The sequence below is a fragment of the Parasteatoda tepidariorum genome, chromosome 2 (genome assembly GCF_982258835.1).
Source record: "Parasteatoda tepidariorum strain Cologne lab strain chromosome 2, Ptep-v5.0, whole genome shotgun sequence".
Taxonomy (NCBI): domain Eukaryota; kingdom Metazoa; phylum Arthropoda; class Arachnida; order Araneae; family Theridiidae; genus Parasteatoda; species Parasteatoda tepidariorum.
Genome location: NC_141756.1, coordinates 41,451,626 through 41,472,813, shown reverse-complemented (window position 1 = coordinate 41,472,813; position 21,188 = coordinate 41,451,626). Strand labels below are relative to the sequence as shown.

The 21,188-nt window shown below is 26.1% G+C and overlaps 1 protein-coding gene across 1 annotated transcript in view; it reads left to right on the top strand.

The window, feature by feature from the left end:
• The window catches only part of LOC107436187 (protein O-linked-mannose beta-1,2-N-acetylglucosaminyltransferase 1), a 72,660-nt gene that overhangs the window by 14,542 nt on the left and 36,930 nt on the right, over positions 1-21,188 (top strand). Inside the window, exons 12-19 of the mRNA XM_043044531.3 lie at positions 235-311; positions 663-756; positions 3,493-3,542; positions 5,099-5,225; positions 7,823-7,934; positions 9,615-9,773; positions 12,208-12,402; positions 13,857-13,997. Coding sequence (XP_042900465.1) covers positions 235-311; positions 663-756; positions 3,493-3,542; positions 5,099-5,225; positions 7,823-7,934; positions 9,615-9,773; positions 12,208-12,402; positions 13,857-13,997 — 955 coding nt within the window. The remainder of the gene's footprint in view (positions 1-234; positions 312-662; positions 757-3,492; positions 3,543-5,098; positions 5,226-7,822; positions 7,935-9,614; positions 9,774-12,207; positions 12,403-13,856; positions 13,998-21,188) is intronic.

The following is a 21,188-nucleotide window of genomic DNA, read 5'->3' as shown; positions in this document are numbered from 1 at the left end:
CTCTTGTAAATTTAGTTTCACAGAATTAAAAGAATTATTTTGAACATTTAATTAAGGTCTTCAAATAAGCTTTATTTGTACTCTTCTGGCTTTGGTATTATTATAAGAAGCACCTTATATTTAATTTATTTTACTCTTATGTGCAAGTCTTTAAAATTTTAAATAAATATATTTAGCTTTGTGAAATACCTTGTATAAAACTACATTTTCTTTAAAACGAGTCTTTTTTTTTAGGTGAAAATGTTCAGTTTTTGCCATTAACTCTTGAAACAATCATACATCAACCTGGCATAAAACCTTCCATTGTTGTGGTGAGAATTCTTCAAATTTAGAAATAGTTTTGAATTTTTATGTTTAACTCCTAAATTTAGTTTTAAACTTAATGGATTTAGTCATACACATAGCTATTTGTTGAGAGTTATACTATTAAAGAATTTTTTTAAATATTTCTGTTAAACTTCTAAATTCATTTTTAAAAATAATTAATTAATGTACAGCCATGTATTATAAGTTATATTATTTACGAAACATTTTTTAGTTTTTATGTTGAACTTAAATTTTTAAAAATAATTAATTTGAACATAATTTTTGCAATATTTTTGTCTTATATGCTTATATTAGATTATTGTTGTAACATTTCATTTGTTTCTATGTCTTTGCAGGTCTTCCACTTGGGTAAAAATTCTATGGTGCAAAGCTTATCTGAACTATTTGGATTTCTTTCAGAAGAATTAACTGAAACATCAAATTACTGTGGTAATATTTTACACATACATAATCATGTGATTTATATTAGAATGTTGAAATGTTTTATGTTAAAATGTATTTTTGTTTTAATTTTCAGTAGCTAATATAATTTTAATGTGTAAATGTATATTATTTTAATATTACCTATACATAAAGTAAGGAAAGAAAAAAAAAGTTACAAATACCACTGTATTTCAATTGAAATTCTGCAATTAATACTCATCTGTTTTTGCAATGTAATTTTCTAAATGAATCCCTCTTTTCTTTCAATATATAACGCAGGAAGTTAATTGAAAATTATACTACAGTGTTTAAAATAAGTTGTATGTTTGAAATTCGATTTCTAGGGTGCTATTTGATCAATTTCATTTAACTTTTGTACTTTACTTTATAAAATTAACGTTCTTTATAATGATATAAACATTCTTATATCTTATAATTCAAATTTTTTTCACTAACTAAAATAATAAAATAATAATAATTATTAAAAATGATTTTTTTCTTGGATTTATCTTTGGGTAAATGCATAGGATAAATGAATTTTATAATTACGTGCAAAATTTTTAACTTGCCTAAAAAGTTCTCAAAGTATAGTGAAATACACACGAAATAAAATTAACTTAAAGATACTTAAATTTTTAACTGTTCTTCTGTCCAAACTATTGGGAATTTATTTCCCAGATTACAGTTATTTTCTATATTTTAAGGGTCAGAAATCCAAATTCATTGTAACAAGGTGGTATGTTAATTCAGCGAAAGTAAGTTTTTGTATCTGCTTTCCTAACTTTAAATATCATCTGCACTATCAATTAGAATATTTGAGGTCACCTTCTCAAGCTATTAAGATTGAGTTCTAGTGCATGAACATCTGCTATTCAGAATAATTTTTTCCCACTGTGCACAATAATGCGTAAGTTTTACACTGAGAAGTAGATGCAATACAGAATGACTAAGTATTGCATTATGCAAGTAAATACTTCGAAATTGTATGTATGCTGCAACAATTTTTGGACTTTTTAGTTGTAATATTTATTTTAATATGCTGATTTTCTATAGATTTAAAATAGATGAACAGTGCTTGAAATGCTATTCAACTGTTCAGTAGTTAAAAACTAATTCACTGAAACTTAACCATTATTTAATTCAACTATCACAATATACTGAAATTTAGTTAACTTTTAATAGTTGTTAACTGCAAATGTAAATTTATGTATAATTTCTGAAATAGTTATATTACAATCTATGTATAATCTTTCTCTTTTATGAAGAAAGTCCATTTGATCATCTGTGTAAGACTTTTCTGTCGATATTTTTAATCTTTTTTTATTTAATATTTTTAAATTTTTTTTATAACTCTTTTTCTGTAAAAATATTTTTCTTAACTGTCTTTTTTTATTCTTGTTAGGTGTTGATAGTAATTTCATTGTTCCAGATTTTATTGTTTTTACAAAGCCTTAATTTTTGCAAGTATTTTCAATCATTATAATATATAGTACTTTACTTAAATTTTTTAAATGTCTTAAACTTTGCCTTTTCTTTTACATGGAATAAGTATTCTCTTCTTTTGTAAATTACGTCAAATTTTAGGTAAAGAAATCTGCTAAATTTTGACTTTACAGTCCAAAAATGTATCTAGATAAATACATATTTTAACGTATCTTATCTAGTAAAATATTGATTTTAGGTTTGCTTTATTTGCCATCTTTCCGTTTGAGATAGTTAAATACTAACTTCTTCAGTGTCAGATACTAAACGCCGCAGGCTCAACTAACTTGTCATTTATCAAAATCTCATTATTTTTTTTTGTCTAATAATTATAATTTTAAATCTATTAATATTTCTGATTGTAATAATCATAAATTATTATTTTATTTTGTTATAAACATTTTATTATAAGTATTTTATTCATAAAATAAGTATCAGTATATAATTTTTGAAAATCAATTACGATTTATATTGCAAATAATGTATTTTTTGTCGCAAAAGATTTACTTTTTATTTGCATTTATGCATCTCTTTTCAAAAAATTATTGGCTGCATAAATATTGTTATTTAAAAATTAATTTTATAAATTATATGCATATTCATTTAAAATAAATTTTGTATGAAGAGAATAATTTTAAGTTTTTTGTTCAATCAAACATGTAAGTTATAAACATTTGTTTAAGTTGTTTTTGGAGATTATGCTCATATTTTTTTAAACTTACAGAACAAATATCTTTTGGGAATCAGAATCAAGCAAATTTGTTTATTAAAATGAAAACTTGAATAAATAAGTAAATAAAGAAGTAAATAATGAAGAAATAAATAAAAAATAAACTAAAATAATATCTTGAAAACAGACTTCACAACCATGGGATTCATAATAAACATAATAATTGAATGATTTAGTAATGATTTTATGTATATACTCCCAAAAAAAACTTTATTTATTACTTGTATCTATGTATTACAAAATTGACTCGAGATGACTTTTTTAAAATTCTCTAACCAAGTGTGTAATCTCGTAATAAAATTGTCCATATTTTTTCTTAGTAATCTGCTGTTTTACTGTAACCAAAATTTCCATTGACAAGTACTAGAATTGATTATTATTCTTATTAAGGCAACTTTAAAAATATATATTATTTGCTATTTTAAATGCAGCATTGTTTTTGTTCAACTTTAATGTTAATTTTTTTTGCTTTAAAAAAACAATAAAACTAATTATTAGATTTCTAAATTTTGGTTTATTTTTTGTTTTAGAAAGACTATCTGAGGCTTTTGATATTACCAGTGTTCTTTATCCAGATTCCGTAAGTTAAATAATTTTATAAAATTACATTGAAGTATAAAGCATCAATATGCATAATAAAATGTTTAAAAATTCATAAAATATTGTTTTTTTCATTTCTGTCCATTTCCATCTCTTTAAGTTTTATATCTCATTTAAAAGTCACATAGCAATATGAGGTTATTAACTATTGATTTATGAAGGTTTTTAAATAATTAACTATTATTCTCAATTCATTATGCATCTTAAAATAAGATTAAACTTTCTTGTTAATAGTTCATGACCAAAATATATGACAAATACAAGAAATAAAGTACCAAAAATATTAATCATCTTAACTGTGAGGAAAATTACTATAAAAAAGTAAAGGAATTCATGTTCAAATAACTGGGATCGCTAGCTACTGAAAGTAATAAGATTATGCTTTAAAATTAGAGCAAGGATAGCTGCTATAAACAAATGTTATTACTCATTAAAAAACTTGTTGAGATATAGCTCATTGAACTTAAAATTCTGATAGTTAGACCCATTATACTAGCCTAGACAAGAACATTTTCCTTACCTATATTTAAAAAAGGATTCTGATCTTTGAAAATATGGGTAAGGAAAATACTACAGAATGTTTTTTATATAATATGTAAGGAAGGACATTAGAGGAGCAGAATCAGTAACGATATTTATAATAAATGTGAGGAACATGATATTATAATGATCATGAGAGTAAAAATAAGGCAATGGTTTGGACATTCCCTACGGAACATACTCAACAAGAAACTTTTAGAAATTATAACACTGAAAACCAGAAAGGTAAAGATGTAGAGGAATGTTTAACACTGGATGCAACAAGCAAATGGAAGAGAGCTTGAAATTATTTAAAATTACCAGCTGCAAGAAAAGGCAAGTAGCAAGAAAGCTAAGTCTTGAAGGCATCCAAGGCTCTGCAAAAGCTGTATTGGCAGGATGATAATATTGGGGTATTGAGTCAGGGTGGCTCAGAGCATAGATTGTTCATCTTCCAATGAGGTGAACCGGATTTGAATCCCGGTGATGGCTGGACGATATGAATTCTGCATTCAGTTTGCATTGGCCTCAGTGCTGACCTAAAATATCCTCAGTGTTAGACAGATTATGGGATAGAGTCCCCTTGCCATTATGCTAACAGTGGGAGTTTTATGAGGTTTACCTCTCCATATAGTGCAAATGCGAGTTAGTTCCATCAAAAAGTCCTCCACACAGACAAATTTCTCCAGATACTTGATTCAGGAGTTTCCTTGTCTTCTGGATTGGGTTCAAAAATACATGGCTATGGAGTTGAGCATCAGTAGTCAAAAACCAAAAATGGGGTCAGCTGTGCAACAACGGCAATAAAAGATATTGTGATACATTTTTTGTTTGCATAAGAAGAATTATTATTTTCTCTCTTTAATTGAAATAAATATTCGACAATGATGAAAGTTTTGATTATGAATTTAATTACAAAATAGTATTTTAGCAATTAGATATATAAACCTTTTTTTTTTGGAAAATTGCATCATCTTTTTTTTCTTTTCAATTTTTTTATATTTTTATTTTATTTAGAAAGAAGTCATTTTTATTGGAGAAAACATTGTTTTGGCTCCTGATTTCCTGTTTTATTTGGGACAGCTTTTATCAATTTTAAATTCAGATCCAACAATTTCATCTATTTCTGCTTTGAATGAAAATGGTATGTAATTTATTTATTTTTTATTTTTCCTTGTATCATTCACAAATTTATAATTTATCTGTATTTTTTCTATTTCTTATTTTAATTCTTCAGTGCTGCAAAGAAATGTAGTTTTCGAAATTTGTGTATATTTTTATAAATAATTAGTGTGTAATTCAAATTATGTTACAAATTGCAGTTTCTAGTAAATTTTCAAAAGCAAATTTGGAAATCCTAATGTATTACACAAAATATCTATATGGATGCTAGGGCATCAATTTTGATTATAAACTGTAAAATCAAAAACATCCAGACGTTCATATTTAGCTACAGCTCTTTCACTGTTAGAAATTTTCATCTGAAGATGCATACTGTGCTGATGTGCTGTTAGCAGTTGTATGTTTAATTTAATAGAACGTAGGTGCAAGTGCAAATATTTGTAAGTTTTATACTAGAAAGTCATTTTTGTATAAATGTAAATTACAGATTAAAAACAACAGACTTAAAATTTGTAAGTAAATTAAAGATTAAAAACAACAGACGTAAAATTTGTAAAAAATAATTCTTTTCACTCAATTTATTTCTTTGGGTTTGATCGATGAATTATCAAATGAGTTGAGATAGGTATATATAAATTTGAAAACATATTTTTTGTGCTTGTAAAAATATGTCTTTTAGCTTTTGATAAGACAAGATAATTTTTTCAGAAGAACTAAAATAGAATTTTTAATAAAAACTAAGTGCAATGGACAGAACTGCAGCACCTCCTTTGTATAAAGTCCCAATATATAGCAGTAAATGTAAGCTATAAATTTTTTTTACAAGAATGAGAACGAAAATAACCACTATTTTATGAATACAAAATTATTGCAACAAATTTTTTATTCTTGAGTTTGAATAATCAAGTATTTATATAAATGAAATAATATCTATTTATAATATTTGATTTTCTTCCAAAATTTTTTTTCAAGAAAAAGATTGATATCTTAAATTGAGAAAAAATTACAGGAAATATAAACTTAATTATTCAAAGAAAGGAAATATGTTACGCTTAATAATATGTAATTATCTTGAATGAAGAATAATTAAATGACTTTTAAGGATTTTATATTGCATATTTTTATTAATCTATTCTTTTAATGCATTTGAGAAATAAATTGAATGATTTTTTTTCATAAATATTAGTCCATGTTTTAATATTGTCTTTTAAAAATAATTTTAGAAAAGTTTGCAAAAAATCTTAGATAAATTCTTGATTTGATTTTTTCTCTTGAAACCTTAAGATAAATTTATTTAAGTGTTCAATTGCAAACAATATTTCCAACCATTAATGCTGAAAAGTGTGATTTTTTAATTATGTTTAAATTTTTAAGCAACTTTCTAAGTCTTTGAAAGCTTTGTCGGTAGTTTGAGTTATTATTCTTTTCTAAAATCGAAGTTATGTAAAAATAGAAAAGTAATTAGCATATTTTTTATTTATAAAATTATTGGTATTAATTCCAATATTATGAGAATGATTGTTTTAGTACAAGAGTAAAAAAAGCAAATCATTTCTAATACCCAAAAAATATGAATCTACATGTAAATATATATTTTTGGAACTCCAATATGCTTTGATAAATATATTCTTTAATAGTTTATTGTATAATATATTCATGTAATTACAATATTACATCTATACATAAACATAAAAGTTTCCAAAAAAATGACACTAAATGACATAAAAAATGACATTTGACTATTAAATTGTTTTTGGTTACATAACTATAAACGAGAAGACAATTAAGACAATTTTCATTTTTTATAATGCATTTAAAATGCTTAGTAATAAAGGAATAAACTAAGATATTAAGTAGTATTATTATAGAATTATTTCAAAAAGTAAGCATAAAGTTTTTTAATCAATTTAAAATGCTAAAAATGTTAATTAAGTGATCTAATTTTTTAAAATAAAGATTGTGTACTTTTGAGGTACAAGCATTTAAAACAAATCTGCTTTTAGTGATTTAATTTTACACATTAATTTAATTTTACATATTAATATAAATTTTTTTTTCTTTTGTATTAAAAATATTACAGATATTTTAGTATAAATAATTAATAAAAATAAATATTTGTTAAGCATTTTTATTGAAATATTTGTTTAACTTGATTCAATATACTGGAAATTAATTTCAACGTTATGAATTAGACGCAAAAGAAGTTTAGACCAGGAATTTCTCTGAAATTTCACTAGTATATTTAGAACAAACAATGGCTTAGTTTTAAGAGTAATATTTTCGAAATGAAGTAAATTTCTCTTCAGTTATAAGTCATTCAAGCATTGAATTTGAACCCCCGTTATGTAAATTGATATCAACTAATTATATACAATAGCAACTTATGCAATTTGTTTAAAATTTCGCTGAAATACTTCAAACTGACCTAATGGTTGTAAATTCAGAATCTCATCTTGTTATTATTATTATTTTTTTGATTTGATAATTTTAATAGTCAATTTTAGCGGGATATTTATATTGCTTTAGAATGCATAATGTTTAACACTAGTTTTAGAAATCCTTAGTTTTTAACAATAATTTTTAGAATCTTTAACACTTAAAATTATTTTATCTTTACAGGTTTTCAACATTTTTCTGGGGATCCAACTTTAGCTTATCGAGTTGAGTCATTTTTCAGCTTTGCATTTTTAGTACGAAAAGATTTTTTTCAGAAATCATGGTGTCATAACAAGTAAGATTTTATATACTAAGCTTTTAAATTATTGTATACATTGATATTTTTCTAGTTTAAATGTCAACTCTGTATCTTGAAATTGTGTTGGGGAATTCTTTATTTTTACTTTAAATTTATTTGATCAAATGAAAATCTAACTGAACAAATTGTTTGAAGAGTTTTCAATAAGTCTGTATTGTTTGTAAGATTTAAAGAATGAATTGTTTTATTTTGTTAATTATAAAAATGTCATGTTTTTTTATGTATTTCATATTTTCTTTTTATATAGTAATGATTAATTTCACAATAAAAAGATATAAATATGTACATACAGTGAAACTTCCTATTATGGACTCTCCTTCAAAATGTATGCCTCTCAAAACGAACATATTTTTAAATCCCCGTGAATCTTCTAGGAATAAACCATTATGTACATTCTCCTCAAAGCAGATACTCCCATAACTGGATGCGAACTGTCATTTTTGTCCTGAAGCGTTTTTTCTATCTCTTCAAACCGGACACGCCTTTTTCTAAATTTAAGAAAAAAACTATTTCTGTTTTAAATTGCAAGAAAAAAAATAATGCAACTTTTCATCATTTTTGAAGCTTGTAAATTTTTTGCCTTATCTATAACCAAAATTATTTTTAAGCTATTTTACTTCTAAAGAATCAATCTCTCTCCTGTCACCTTGCCCTATCTTAGCAAACAAAGGAGAGAAAATGATACTTCTCTTGCGAAATAATTCAAACATTAGCAATCTTCTGGACGACATAGATTAAGAGACCCCTCAATTTGAAATGACGTCTTAAATACTCTAAATTCTTCTTCACAGAAAATTTTTTCATTTTTTATCAATTGGAAGTAGCTGGAACTATTACCACAGCTGGGGTAAAAACAGGGAACAGAAAATTCATTTATCTGTAGCTACATCTAGAATTATGTATTTATTTAAAACTTTTTCTTATATACTTTTTTATATTGAAAAATTTTTTGTATTGAAATATCCTTGTAGATAGTTACTGTAGATTATTTAATTATTTCTATATCCTAGAAAATATTCTAAAAAAATTTACGGTGTTAAACTTCGTTATTAGGGTACCCTTCCCATGAACGGACAATTTTTTCGGTCTGAAGAATGTTTGCTTATCCGAGGTTTCACTATATATATATATTTAACATAAAAGGCTTCAACTAATATTTTTATGTTATTCCTTTTCTGTAAATCTTTTTCTTAATTTATTATTCTAATCAAAACACTCCTTCTCACACTTTAAAATTCACATCCTGTCTTTTAATCTATTTTTGGCTTCAAGTTATGCAGTAATTAAAATTTTTGATTTTTCCCCTTTCATGGAATCATGAGAAAGATTTTTCCCTTGACCTGTTTGATAGACCAATTATAATTATTAAGATTTCCCTTATTCCCGAAAACGAAAAATTTTAATGATCTATTTTGCCAGATTTTTCCTAACTTGTATTGAGGAGAACTTTGATTTTGTGTCACTTAGATATTCATTCTTTAATTATGATCGGTAAATAAAATTAATGTCTTTTTAAAATCCTGTGCCTGTTTGTCCTGCACACACGATTGCTACCCTTAGATATTGTCTTCTATCTGAATCTTATTGTGGCAAGATTTGAATATGTTTGAAATATTTTTATAACTGTGTACTTAAATAATGTTTTTATTTTTAAAGATCTGGTGTTGTGCCATCAGCTGAAATGCCATTCAATTTTAATGCTACAACTTTGATACCAGATGTGTCTAGAGTTACTCTAGCTTCTCCTGTGACTGACTTAGCTCTAAATTTCAGCGTATCATCTGTGCTGTTGAATCAAGACAAAACAATTACATAGTATGTATTCATTCTTAATTATTATCTTTTGCTTCTAAAATGTTAAAAGACATTAAAAATAAAATATTTTTATTATAATTTAATCTTTATATTTTTCTCACTTCAGGTTGTATATTTTTTAAATATCTCTAATTTATTTACTATAAGCTATGGCGTAAATTGTGGTGGTTTAAAAATAGATAAATTTTTATTGGAGGTTTTCAGATCTGCTGAAGAAATCATTCTTCCTTTATGATACTGATAAAAATTATGTAGAAATGTATAGAAGAATTCAAATAATCATTTGTTGATATTCATAATGGTGAACAATCAGCATTTTTTAAATCCTTCCTTTTTTTTAATGAATACATTCTTTTTAAATTATATAAAAAGTAATCTAAACATTAATTTAAGCATTAATCTATATACTAAAATATCTTATTCTTTTTAAGTATGTTCTTTTTTATAAATACATCCTTTGTAGAATTTAAAAATGCATTTAAGGACAGAAAATAATCATTTTTGTTTTAAAATTTTAAGCTTCCCAGAGTGCAACTAAATGACTTAAGCTTTATAGTTATACAAGAAATTTTGTTGTTTGAAGTGTTGTTAACTAATTAAAGAGGGATTTATCGATAATGATTCCATGATTTGAATGGTAATGGCAATTGATTATCTTTCACCAAGGTTTTAATTCTTTTCTGCAACACTATAAATTTAAAATGCCTTGGTGATGGAAAGATAATTACAACTATATTACGAAGTCAAAACACTGATGCAGCTATTTAATTATTTTCAAAAATTACCTAAATGTGTTCAAACTCAAAGTCAGAATATCTATAAATAGAATTTGATTTTTCGAGAATGCCAAAATTACTGAGAAAAAGAGATTATTGGTTTATTATTATTCAGAAGAAAATTGGATGATGTATAAATTTATTTTTTAATTGATAGGAAGTATAAAACACTTCTTTTGGTATTACATATGACAACACATTGCATTGTTTTTTATTGTATCAGTAACTGTTGGTGTATTATTTAAAAAAAAAAACAAATATGGGAACAATGTAATTGATCTTATAAGTTAAAGGGATATAAATAGAGACACAGTTTTTCTTGTAGAAATTTTAAAAAAAAGTGAAATGCATAGATATTTTTTATTTCTGAAAAGTAAATGTTATGCATTAGGTGTATAAATATTTTTATAATATTAGTTAATAGAAACACCTTATAAAGTAAACATTTATTAATACTAATTAATTTTTTTTAAATAACTTGACTCCAATTGATTGCAATGCTTCAAAATAGTATACACAATTTTTACATTTCATTGTACACCTGTATGTCATTAAATAATGCAATTGAATTAACTATATTTTTAAATTAATCTTTGCCTATTAATTTAAATAAAGAATTATAAATTGAAAACTGAAGAATTTTGTTGTGCAAAAATTGTACTGTTCTTTGAAAAAAATTTTTATTAAAGAAATACATGTGAATTTTTTCAAAGTATAGTGTATGAAGATCTTAGGAATAAAAAGTGATAGCAGACATTTTATAAAATCTTTACCACAAACGATTGTATAATAATTAAATTTTTTTCTCTCCATAAGCAAGTATCATCATTAGTACAAGTTGTGAAGAAAAATTCTGTGTCTTGTCCAGCACCAGTGATAGTACTTACTTATTGTCTCACTATGGTGGCCTGTCTTCAAAACTTGTCTATTTGTTCTTTTTCTATAAAAGCAATGGAAGAAGTTTAAATAAACAATTTAAAATAAAAGATGGACATTTTGACACTATGTATTAGCAAGTATCATTATAGTTCCAAGACTCATAATGTAGAATCTTTTATGTCTTGGCCAGCACTGATGATAGTACTCACTTATTGTGTCATCGTGGAAGTTTATCTTTCAAAGTTTTTACATGTGCTTTTCACTTAAAAGTAATCTAAAAAGCTCAAATGAATAAATACAAATAACAGAAGAATGTTTAGATACTTTTTGACGACACAATCATAAGTGCCAAAAATGATGAATTCTGTGGGAATAATGAAGAATTTTGTGCATTGTATAAAAATAGGTCAGCACTCATGATATTACTCTCTTATGGTTTATCTCACAGTATCATTATTTTCTTTGTAGTATCTTTATGGTATCATTATACTTCTTATAGTATCATAATGGTTCATCTCACAGTATCATTATTTTTCTTATAGTATCCATATGGTATCATAATACTTCTTATAGTTTCATTATGATCTATCTTCTAAACTTGCTTATTACCATTTTTTAAAATTGTTCTTATGTTACTTTGATAACAGCCAGAAAACCGTTTTTTAATAATATTTTTTTAAAGATAATATTGAATTAGTTTAAATGATTATATGATTAAAAAACTTATATTCTAATTAAGCTGTTGCTAGTTATAACGTAAAGCATGTTTTGTTTTCTAGTGAACAAAATATTTTATTGAAAAATCCAGAGAATTTAGTTCGAGATGAATATGATCAAGAATTGAAACAAAAAATAGAATCAGCGATTTCTTTAAAGTTAAATAATAAGCTTTTGAAGATGTGTTTGATGGAAGATGATGATTTTCAAGAAAAATTCTTCAATAATCTACCATTTCTCATTAGCAACGCTTCTAAGTAAGTTTTATATTCTAACCATTAATTTTACATTATAATGAGTATTGTATTTTATTATATGAAAACTATTTTGTTAATACTTATATGACTGATTGCTGCAATTTGTATAACTTCATTTGATTGCTGTAGAGCTAGTTCATACTAGATTTGACGTATTGCTACAAAAAGTTTTAATTAAATATTAATAATTTGAATATTTATTTCAAATAAGTGTAAGTAAATTTTTAATGAAATAATATTTTAATTTTGGTTCAACATATATTAATTATTTTTGCACATTATGAACTATTACTAACACAATGTTCTATTCAATAACTTTCTCAACAACAGTAGTATTTAGTAGTTTAGACAGTTTGAATATGATCTCTTCAATATTACATATTTCATAGAACTAAAAACTGCTGTAAAATAATTCTTTTTGAATAATCTGCATGCCATTAATTTTTGTTGAAGCATTTTCTTTTTTCAAACATTAAAAGAATATATATATTTTTTATTTTTATCATATCTTGCCCTTTTTTTGTTGTTGTTTTGTTTATAAGGAAAAAAGAAATTTTTTTCTGTAAGCTTGTTTTTAAATTGATTAAAAAATGGTTATAATCAAATTTTTATTAGAACCTTAAGAACTTAAGTATGATTCATTAGAAGCTCTAACTCTAATAAAAAGTGAAAAGAAAAACACTTTTTGGGGGAAATATCAAGTTAAACAACATTAAAATGAACTACATCTTCCCTGGTATAAATATATTATGATTTGTTTAATTATGGAAACTTCATTTTGCTAAATATTTAAATAAAATGGTTAACAGTGAAAAATTAAAACTGTTACTAAGTAATATAATGCAAAGTAATAATTTAAATTTGATTGTTTTAAAGTTGCTAAAACTTAATTTATATGTTAACCTTATAAATTAACTATATATATCTATGAATTTTTTGTAATTAAAACCATGCTTCCAAATTTGTTTTTCATAAGTGTTTAGTTTTTTTGAGTAGGAAAGGAAGAAAGGGAAAACTGAAATACATTGTTTGAATGATTCTCTAAATTTATCACATGCAAAACTGCACAAATGTTACCTTTATATACAAAATGTTTCATTCTCATGTGTTTATTTCAACATCTGTTACTTTTATATTTATGTTTACGCTAAAATCATAATTGCGTTTAAACTTTCTTTAAATTTATGTTGCTTTTTATGATTAAATCTTTTTTTATTTCTTAAATTTAAGAGTAAATCTTGCTCTTTTACTTAAATTTAATATTAAATTTTGTTTTATTACTTAAATTTAAATATCTTAATTGATGATAAATCACACAAACTAAGGTTTTATCATTTATTTTTTTATTTTAAATGACTTGTCAGATGCTATTAAATAGAATGTTTGTTCTGACAATGTATATTTAGCTTACTATCTTCTAAAATGCTTAATTTTTGTACAATTCTTTCTTGTAGCTCTTCCAATCGAGCACTGGCAATCTACTTTTTGCAAACTAATGAGGAAGACATGTCAACTCTTCAATATTTAATTCAGTGTATTGGATTGTTTCATCATTCTCTATATCCTGTGAGAGGCGTTTATAAAGGAATTGTCAGGTAAGTGCCTTCAATTGGTTGTTCAATTATTTAAAAAAAAAGTATCCTAATAGTAAATTACATTTCTTTAAACTTTTAATTAATGACTATTTTTTAAATTTAACATAATTATAGTTTTTATACCAATGTTTTCAAACTACCTTCATAAAAAAATTCTAAAGTTCTCAAAAAATTCTCATGCACTTAAATTTCAACTGTTATTTTAATAATGTGAAATTTGTATAACATATATTAGGTTCTCCATATTTTTTTTAAAGATTTTGGTTATAAAATGCTGTTTAAAGATTTATTTCTGTTTATAAAAATATATCTTATATGTTAGAGTACATTAAAAGTTATCTTGCGAACGTAGGTGAAAAAATTTGCTTCCAACAAAAATATTGAAAACGATTGAATATTTTTATAGGAATAAGTGATGGACCACTTGAACGGGAAATAAATGATTTAAAAAAATATTTCTTTAAATAATTTACAGTATAAATGTGTGAATAATATAACATAAATTTGTTAATTTTTAAATAAGTATTTCTGTTTAAAATTTTTCTTGGTCAGAAGATTTACGTTTTAAACTTTTTTCAGGTATGAATGAAATTTATTTATTCCATTGCATTTGTTATTTTCTTCTTTTATAATTTTTGCATGTTTCCTCAATTTTAGTAAGAAACTATTTCTTGATTAATTGGACAATTAGCTTCATTATATAGTTTATACAAATTTCATAGTTGCTTAATCTACTGGTTTTTCCAGTAAACAACAGGATTTTCTAGTAAAGTACTGAAAATTTTTCTCCTGGTCTTCTCATTTAATCTAAAATAAATATGTTATGTCCAACTAAAATTAATTTATTATTCACTTTTATTCAAAATTATTATTACAAAAATACAATAAAAGCATTTAATTGTAAATGGAAAGTATTAAACGTGTTGAACTAAATTTGGAAATAGTGTATTATACCTTTTTATTTTATTGATTGCAAAAATTTATAAAATTTGCAGTATCCAAATTATTTTAAATATTACTTATTAGTTAGCATGCAATTTATTTTATTTTGTTTAATCTACTGGTTTTTTTTCATGTTGTCAGCTATGAGTTTTATTACATAGTTTAGTGCCACTTTCTAAAAAATTAGTGCAAATTTCTACTATCACAAACAAAAATATCCAACTTATTTTCTGCATGGATAGTTTTCTCAAAAATGTATAATAAAATTAACATTATCTTTAAAAACGAAACAAATATATTGATCTGCTGTTAGAGATATACTATGTTTTGTCGGAGAGAATGTGTCAAAAATGCATCCGAATAACTGCCTTTTGTTCATTTTTTATTAATAGTAACTTAACTGGACATCATGCAATCTTTTTAGAACTGTATAACTATCAATATTGTTTTTAATAAACTTGTGTACTTTTCTTGTCAATATTAAGAAAAAAATGGCCAAAATATGCTAGTTTTGGGAGCAACCATGCTGCAAACTGTAGAAAAGTTTATTCTGTTGCATCATCTGGTATCTACAATTCCAACATGGCCTTTTAAAAAATTTAAAATAATGTTATCTCAATATTAATAAAAACGACAGAGGCATATGATGGGACTTCAATAATTGCCTTGAAGACTTGTAGTTTGTTGACGACATTGTTCTAATGTCAACCTAGAAACACAAAGATGGGTCTAAGAAAGAAATTTGGTAGATTTTGAAATTTGAAAGATTTTGAAAGAAATTTGAAAGATTGTAAGAAAAAGTGTAATTAAAATTGGTCTAAAAATAAATTAACGAAAGAATAAAGTGATGAAATTAAACAGTAAAACAAATGGCAAGTTATTGGTCAATTCAAAGGAAATAGAAGAGACAAATACTTTTGCATACCTTGGAGCAATTTTTAGTAAACATAGTGGTACTGACAAGGATATTAAGAACAGGATTAAAAAGGCACTGAATATTTTCAGATATGTAGATCACAATGTTTGAAATATTCAATGCAACAGTGAAATCTGTTCTGCTATAGGGCAGTAAAACGAATTGGCAGGAAAACAAAATCGATGCCTTTCAATAAAGTAAAATATTAAAAATCTACAGGTTGAAAAAAATGAGAACTGTACTGTATATTGTAAATCCAGAACCAAGCCATATTAAAAAAAGAGGCGATGGAACTGGATTAGTTGCATGATAAGAAAACATACCAAGGGGTGCAAGAGAATTGCACTGACTTGGTCACTAGATGGAAAAAGGAAAGGTAGGATAAGAACAACATGACCAAGCGTGGTGATTAGCAAAAAAATTTATTTAATAGAATGAATTGGAATGTTGCCTGCAAGATCGCACTGGGCAGGAGAGGATGGAGGACAGAGATTGCGACCTCACGCGCCTTTCAGGCATAAAGAGCTTTAAGGCAAGACAATATATTTCTATTGTTTACAAATTTTCATGAGGTGGCTTTAGAGCATTCGCCTCTTTCCTATGATATACAGTTTGCATGGAATATTGAAAACAAAGAGAGAAACCTATTGTTAGAGCCTAAATGTTTAATATCCTTTGAATTTTCACCTTTGAAATGATGTGTTTTTCTATAAGTTGTTAATAGTTTTTAAATCATTTCGAAATATTTCTCATACCTATGCAATAAATTGTACACAAAAGTCCCAGTTTTTTACTGTTTCATTGTTTATTGTTAAAACAGTATCATCATAAAATTTTTCTCTTTTTAACTTCAAAAAAATTGAAGCAGACAAAACTTTGAGGAAAAATTGGTAACCAGTTTAATAGTTGCTAGCCTCAAAATATCATCTTTGCTCTTCTCTAAAAGTTTTACTATAAAAATTCTGATTAGTCACAAACATGCATATTAATGTAAGTTAAAAAAATCTTAAGGAAATACAGGGTGTTCCAAAATTATCTTTACATCACCTGGCTTGAAATTGATTACATACTGGAAGTGCTTAGGGCCACCAATGGTGCGCATGTTGAAGTGTACTAAACGAAACTTTATTAGTTGCAGTAATACATGCAAAAGACAGAATATAAATATCTTGTTTATTTTCGAAGTTATGAATTTTTGAAATTGTAAAGAGAATTTTGGAACACCCTGTACTATATTTACTATATTTAATTGTACTATTTTTAAATGTATCTATATTAAACCATGTTTTGTAACCTAAGTTTCGTATTTGTTTACAATTTGTTTTCGCATCCTTTAAGATATCGATTATTATCGATTTGTTATAGATATCGATTATTATTGTGATATCAAAACATGTAGGATTTAAGAATAAAACCACTCATCTACTTCCAGCGTATCTTAACTTATTAATTAGCTTGATTTTTGGCTGCACAATTTTAAATTGTGAGATACTTGAAATTCTACTAATGTAAGAGGCGGATAAGTCGGTTTGCCTAAGTTAGCTGGTTATAAATAAATACAAACCAATTTCCCTTATGTTGTATAGCTTGTGTGTAACGAGATATAAAAAATTTGTGACGTTTATCACATTTACTCCTAAGTATATTGGTCTTTTTGTTCTGCCCATTTGTGCTTTTTACAATACCTTAATTTTTGCAAGGATGTTCAATTATTATAATTTATGTAATCTTTTATATCAATTTTTTAAAGGTCTTAAACTTAGTATTTATTTTATCATGGGATAAGCAATCTTATCCTCTTTGTAAAGTAGATCGAATTTCAGCTATAAAGCTAAAATTATCATAATTCAATTATCAATCATCATTCATTTCAATTAGTTAATAAATTATCAAACAATCAATCAATCACCAATACATTAATTATCAATGATTTTGAGTTGTTGATATAATCAGAAACAAATTTAAGGTTTAGATTTTATTTCTAATGTTCAAAAAGATATCTTGAAAAATACATATTTTAAAATATCTCATTAAGTAAAATAATGATTTTTATGGGCTTGGATTTTTTTGTAATCTTTCTCTTGTGAGATAGTCAAGAGCCACCTTTTTCATTCAGTATCAGATACAAACTGCCGCAGATTCAACTTATTTGTTATTTACCAAACTCTCATATTTTTTTTGTGTGTATGATAAGTATCATTTTAAATCTACACTGGTGTTCAAAATTAAGAGTTTTTTTTTATATTTGGTCAATTATCTCCAGAACTACTGGATGAATTTTTATAAAATTTGGTTTGAACATAGGCAGATATAATACAAAAATAGAAGCCATTCAACAGTTATAATACATATTCATGATCATGTGTAATACTCGTCAGAGTCGGATGGTATCAAAAAGTGGCCATAGAATTGAACAATGGCCTTCTCATACAGATATACAGACCTCACACCTTGATTTCATACTGGAAATAAGCCAGGTTATGAGTTCTTATGGCAGTAGTTAATCCCACTTGTTCAGTAATGCTGGTTTCAGACACAGGATGAGTCTCGGAGGTGGTTACTTGTTGCAAATTGCTTTCCTTGTCAGAAGATCTGGCTGACCACTCCATCTGGCATATATCTTAATTTCGTAGAAAATGGTTGATCTGAAGTTTTCTGTATTGTGTTGTGTTGTCATCCATTAAAATGAAATCAGGACCCAATTCACCCCTGAAAAGATGAACACAGGAGAGCTAATCCCTATACCTCACACTAGTCACAGTACCTCTTCTAATGACATGGAGCGGTGTGCGAGAATCCAGCATTGTGCCAGCCCGGACCAGCAAACCTCCTTGTCAATTTCTAGGATTGATTGGATGGTCGTGTTCTCGAACATTTGAGGGCAGGTAGCTGGTCCCTGGTTGCTGGTCCCGGCGTACCCTATGAAAGTACTCCGAAAATCAGTGATGAGGCTGAAGCGGAATTCATCAGTGAAGAGGACATTCGACCAGTGATTCCTAGTCTAATCTCTATGATTTCTGCACCATTCAAAATGGACTGTTGGCAGAAATCAGCGTGACGCATGCAGCAGATTTTCTTTCCTATCTAATGAAGCCTTCTGGAAACAGTAACCCTTGAAACTCGGCTTTCTGAGGCCGCATAGAGATCACGAGAGAGCTGTAGCATCATTGCTGTAATCGACAAATTAGGACGTTGGCCGTTGGGGATCTTGGCCGACCTTGGCTGGACTTTCTCTTGATAGATGTGGAATTCTGTAATCGCTTTCATAAATTCGATATGACGCTGGGCGTTAAATTGAATTTTATACAAATTTGGATTTGAGACTGGTCTGTTTCAAGTCTCTCCATAATTCTCCATCTCATTCCACCATCTAAACGTTGGTCGGTACTCATTTATGTTCTTTGAAATTAAATTAAAAGAATTCGTTAAGATTACGACAAAATTAAGATAAAAAATTCGGCAAGATGTGCAAGTGGAAAAAAGGCAGATTTTTACACGCATGCTTATAAAGTTCTTCTACTAGCTCCGCCTCCACACAACTATACGCTTACGTATTCTACACACAAGATTTACATCTTTGCTTGGAAGCAGTAATTTCACAGTTCGTTTGGCAGTTTTCAGGAAATTCACCAAAATATATGCCAATTCTCTTAATTTTTAACACCAGTGTATTAATTTCACTTATCATAATAGTACTATCTAATTAGTTTATTTCATTATAAATATTTTATTTCAAAAATTATGTATCAGTATATCAAAAGTTATGGTGATGAAAATAAAAATCGACACGTTACAAGTGCTCAAAAACAGGCGCCCATTCTCAAGACAAGCAAGGCGTGAATGAACTTGTTTAAGTAGTTTTCAGGATATTTTTTTAAACTTATATCATTTTTTTAAACTTTTATTTTCTTGGAGACAGAATTAAGCAAATTTGTTTCACAAAAATGAATAAAAAAGAAGTTAATAAATGAAAAAAAAAATGAAGAATAATAAATTTTTTCTCTTAAAACCGACTTCACAAGTATGGTTTTCATCATCAAAATAATAATTGAATGGTTTTTGTGTAAATTTTTGAGTAAACAGATAAATTATATTTATGCATTTATTCCAGTAAAAATCTTTCTTTTTCGCTTGTATCTACGTTTTGCAAAATTCATCAATCTTGACTTAAAACTGGATTTTAAGAACAAGGATAAAACACGTACCAAATAAAAAATATTTTCCTTTCAAATTCAAAAAGAAATTATCTAACAGATTTAAATAAAAATAACTTGACAAATTATACTCCATTTGTTAATTATTAGGCTTTAATTCATTTAGCTACAAAGTTCAACTAAGCATCATTACAACTATTTTGTTAGTTCTGATTAAGAAAGTTTGGTTGCATCACATTTTCTAATCATTACTTTTCATATAAAATGTATTTTGAAACGTATAATTTTGGAAATGCTAAAGAGTATTAAAATGGAAAAAAATGGAGTTTGTAGTTGTCCTGATATTCCTAATTTTCCCGCTAAAAAATATTTCCTGATAATCTTGAAATATTACCTCCTTATTTTTCTGATAAGAGGGAATGTTAAATCTCTCTAATGTGTGAACTTAAGGTCCCATTTTTGTGTAAAAACTTAAAAAACGAATACCAGCGTTGGTTGGTTGATACAAATTCTGCTTCGGCTCGCACCGACCCAATACCTCCTAGATGGGAGAAAGCCGAAGGACGCAAAACGATGACTCATACAGTTAGGCCCAGATTTGCTGATCACTTCTGACGAAGCTTCTCTTTTTCCCTTCTGTTTCTCGACACTTTTTCGTTACTCTTCTACTAATTTTTTACTTTCTACAAATTATTATTATTATTTTTTTTGTCTAGATTAAATGTTCTTAAATTGTGTAAAAATGCTTAATATATTTATTTGTTTTCAGAAATGATTAACAATAAATCAATTCTAACAAAAATAACTGTTGTGTGAATGAAAAAAAAATATTTTTAAGCATTAAATATCAGTTTTATTTTATAAATTGGAAAATTTTATCTAACTTTTTGTTATAAAATGTATGGATTAAAAACAAAGAAATATATTTTTAAAGGGATTTTACACATTTATTATTATTATAGTTTTGACATAAAACTAAGAAAGGGGTCTAATTTTTATAATATGATACTTACATTTTTAGTAGATGATTATTTTGGATTTTAATGATTATGTTTTGCATGTTATTAGAACTAGAGCATACGAAATAAAATAGAAATTGTTTATAAACAATGACATGAAATGAGCTTAAAAAAATTTAGAAAATCAAATGCAGTCTTCAAACAAGGTTTAGATAGTAAA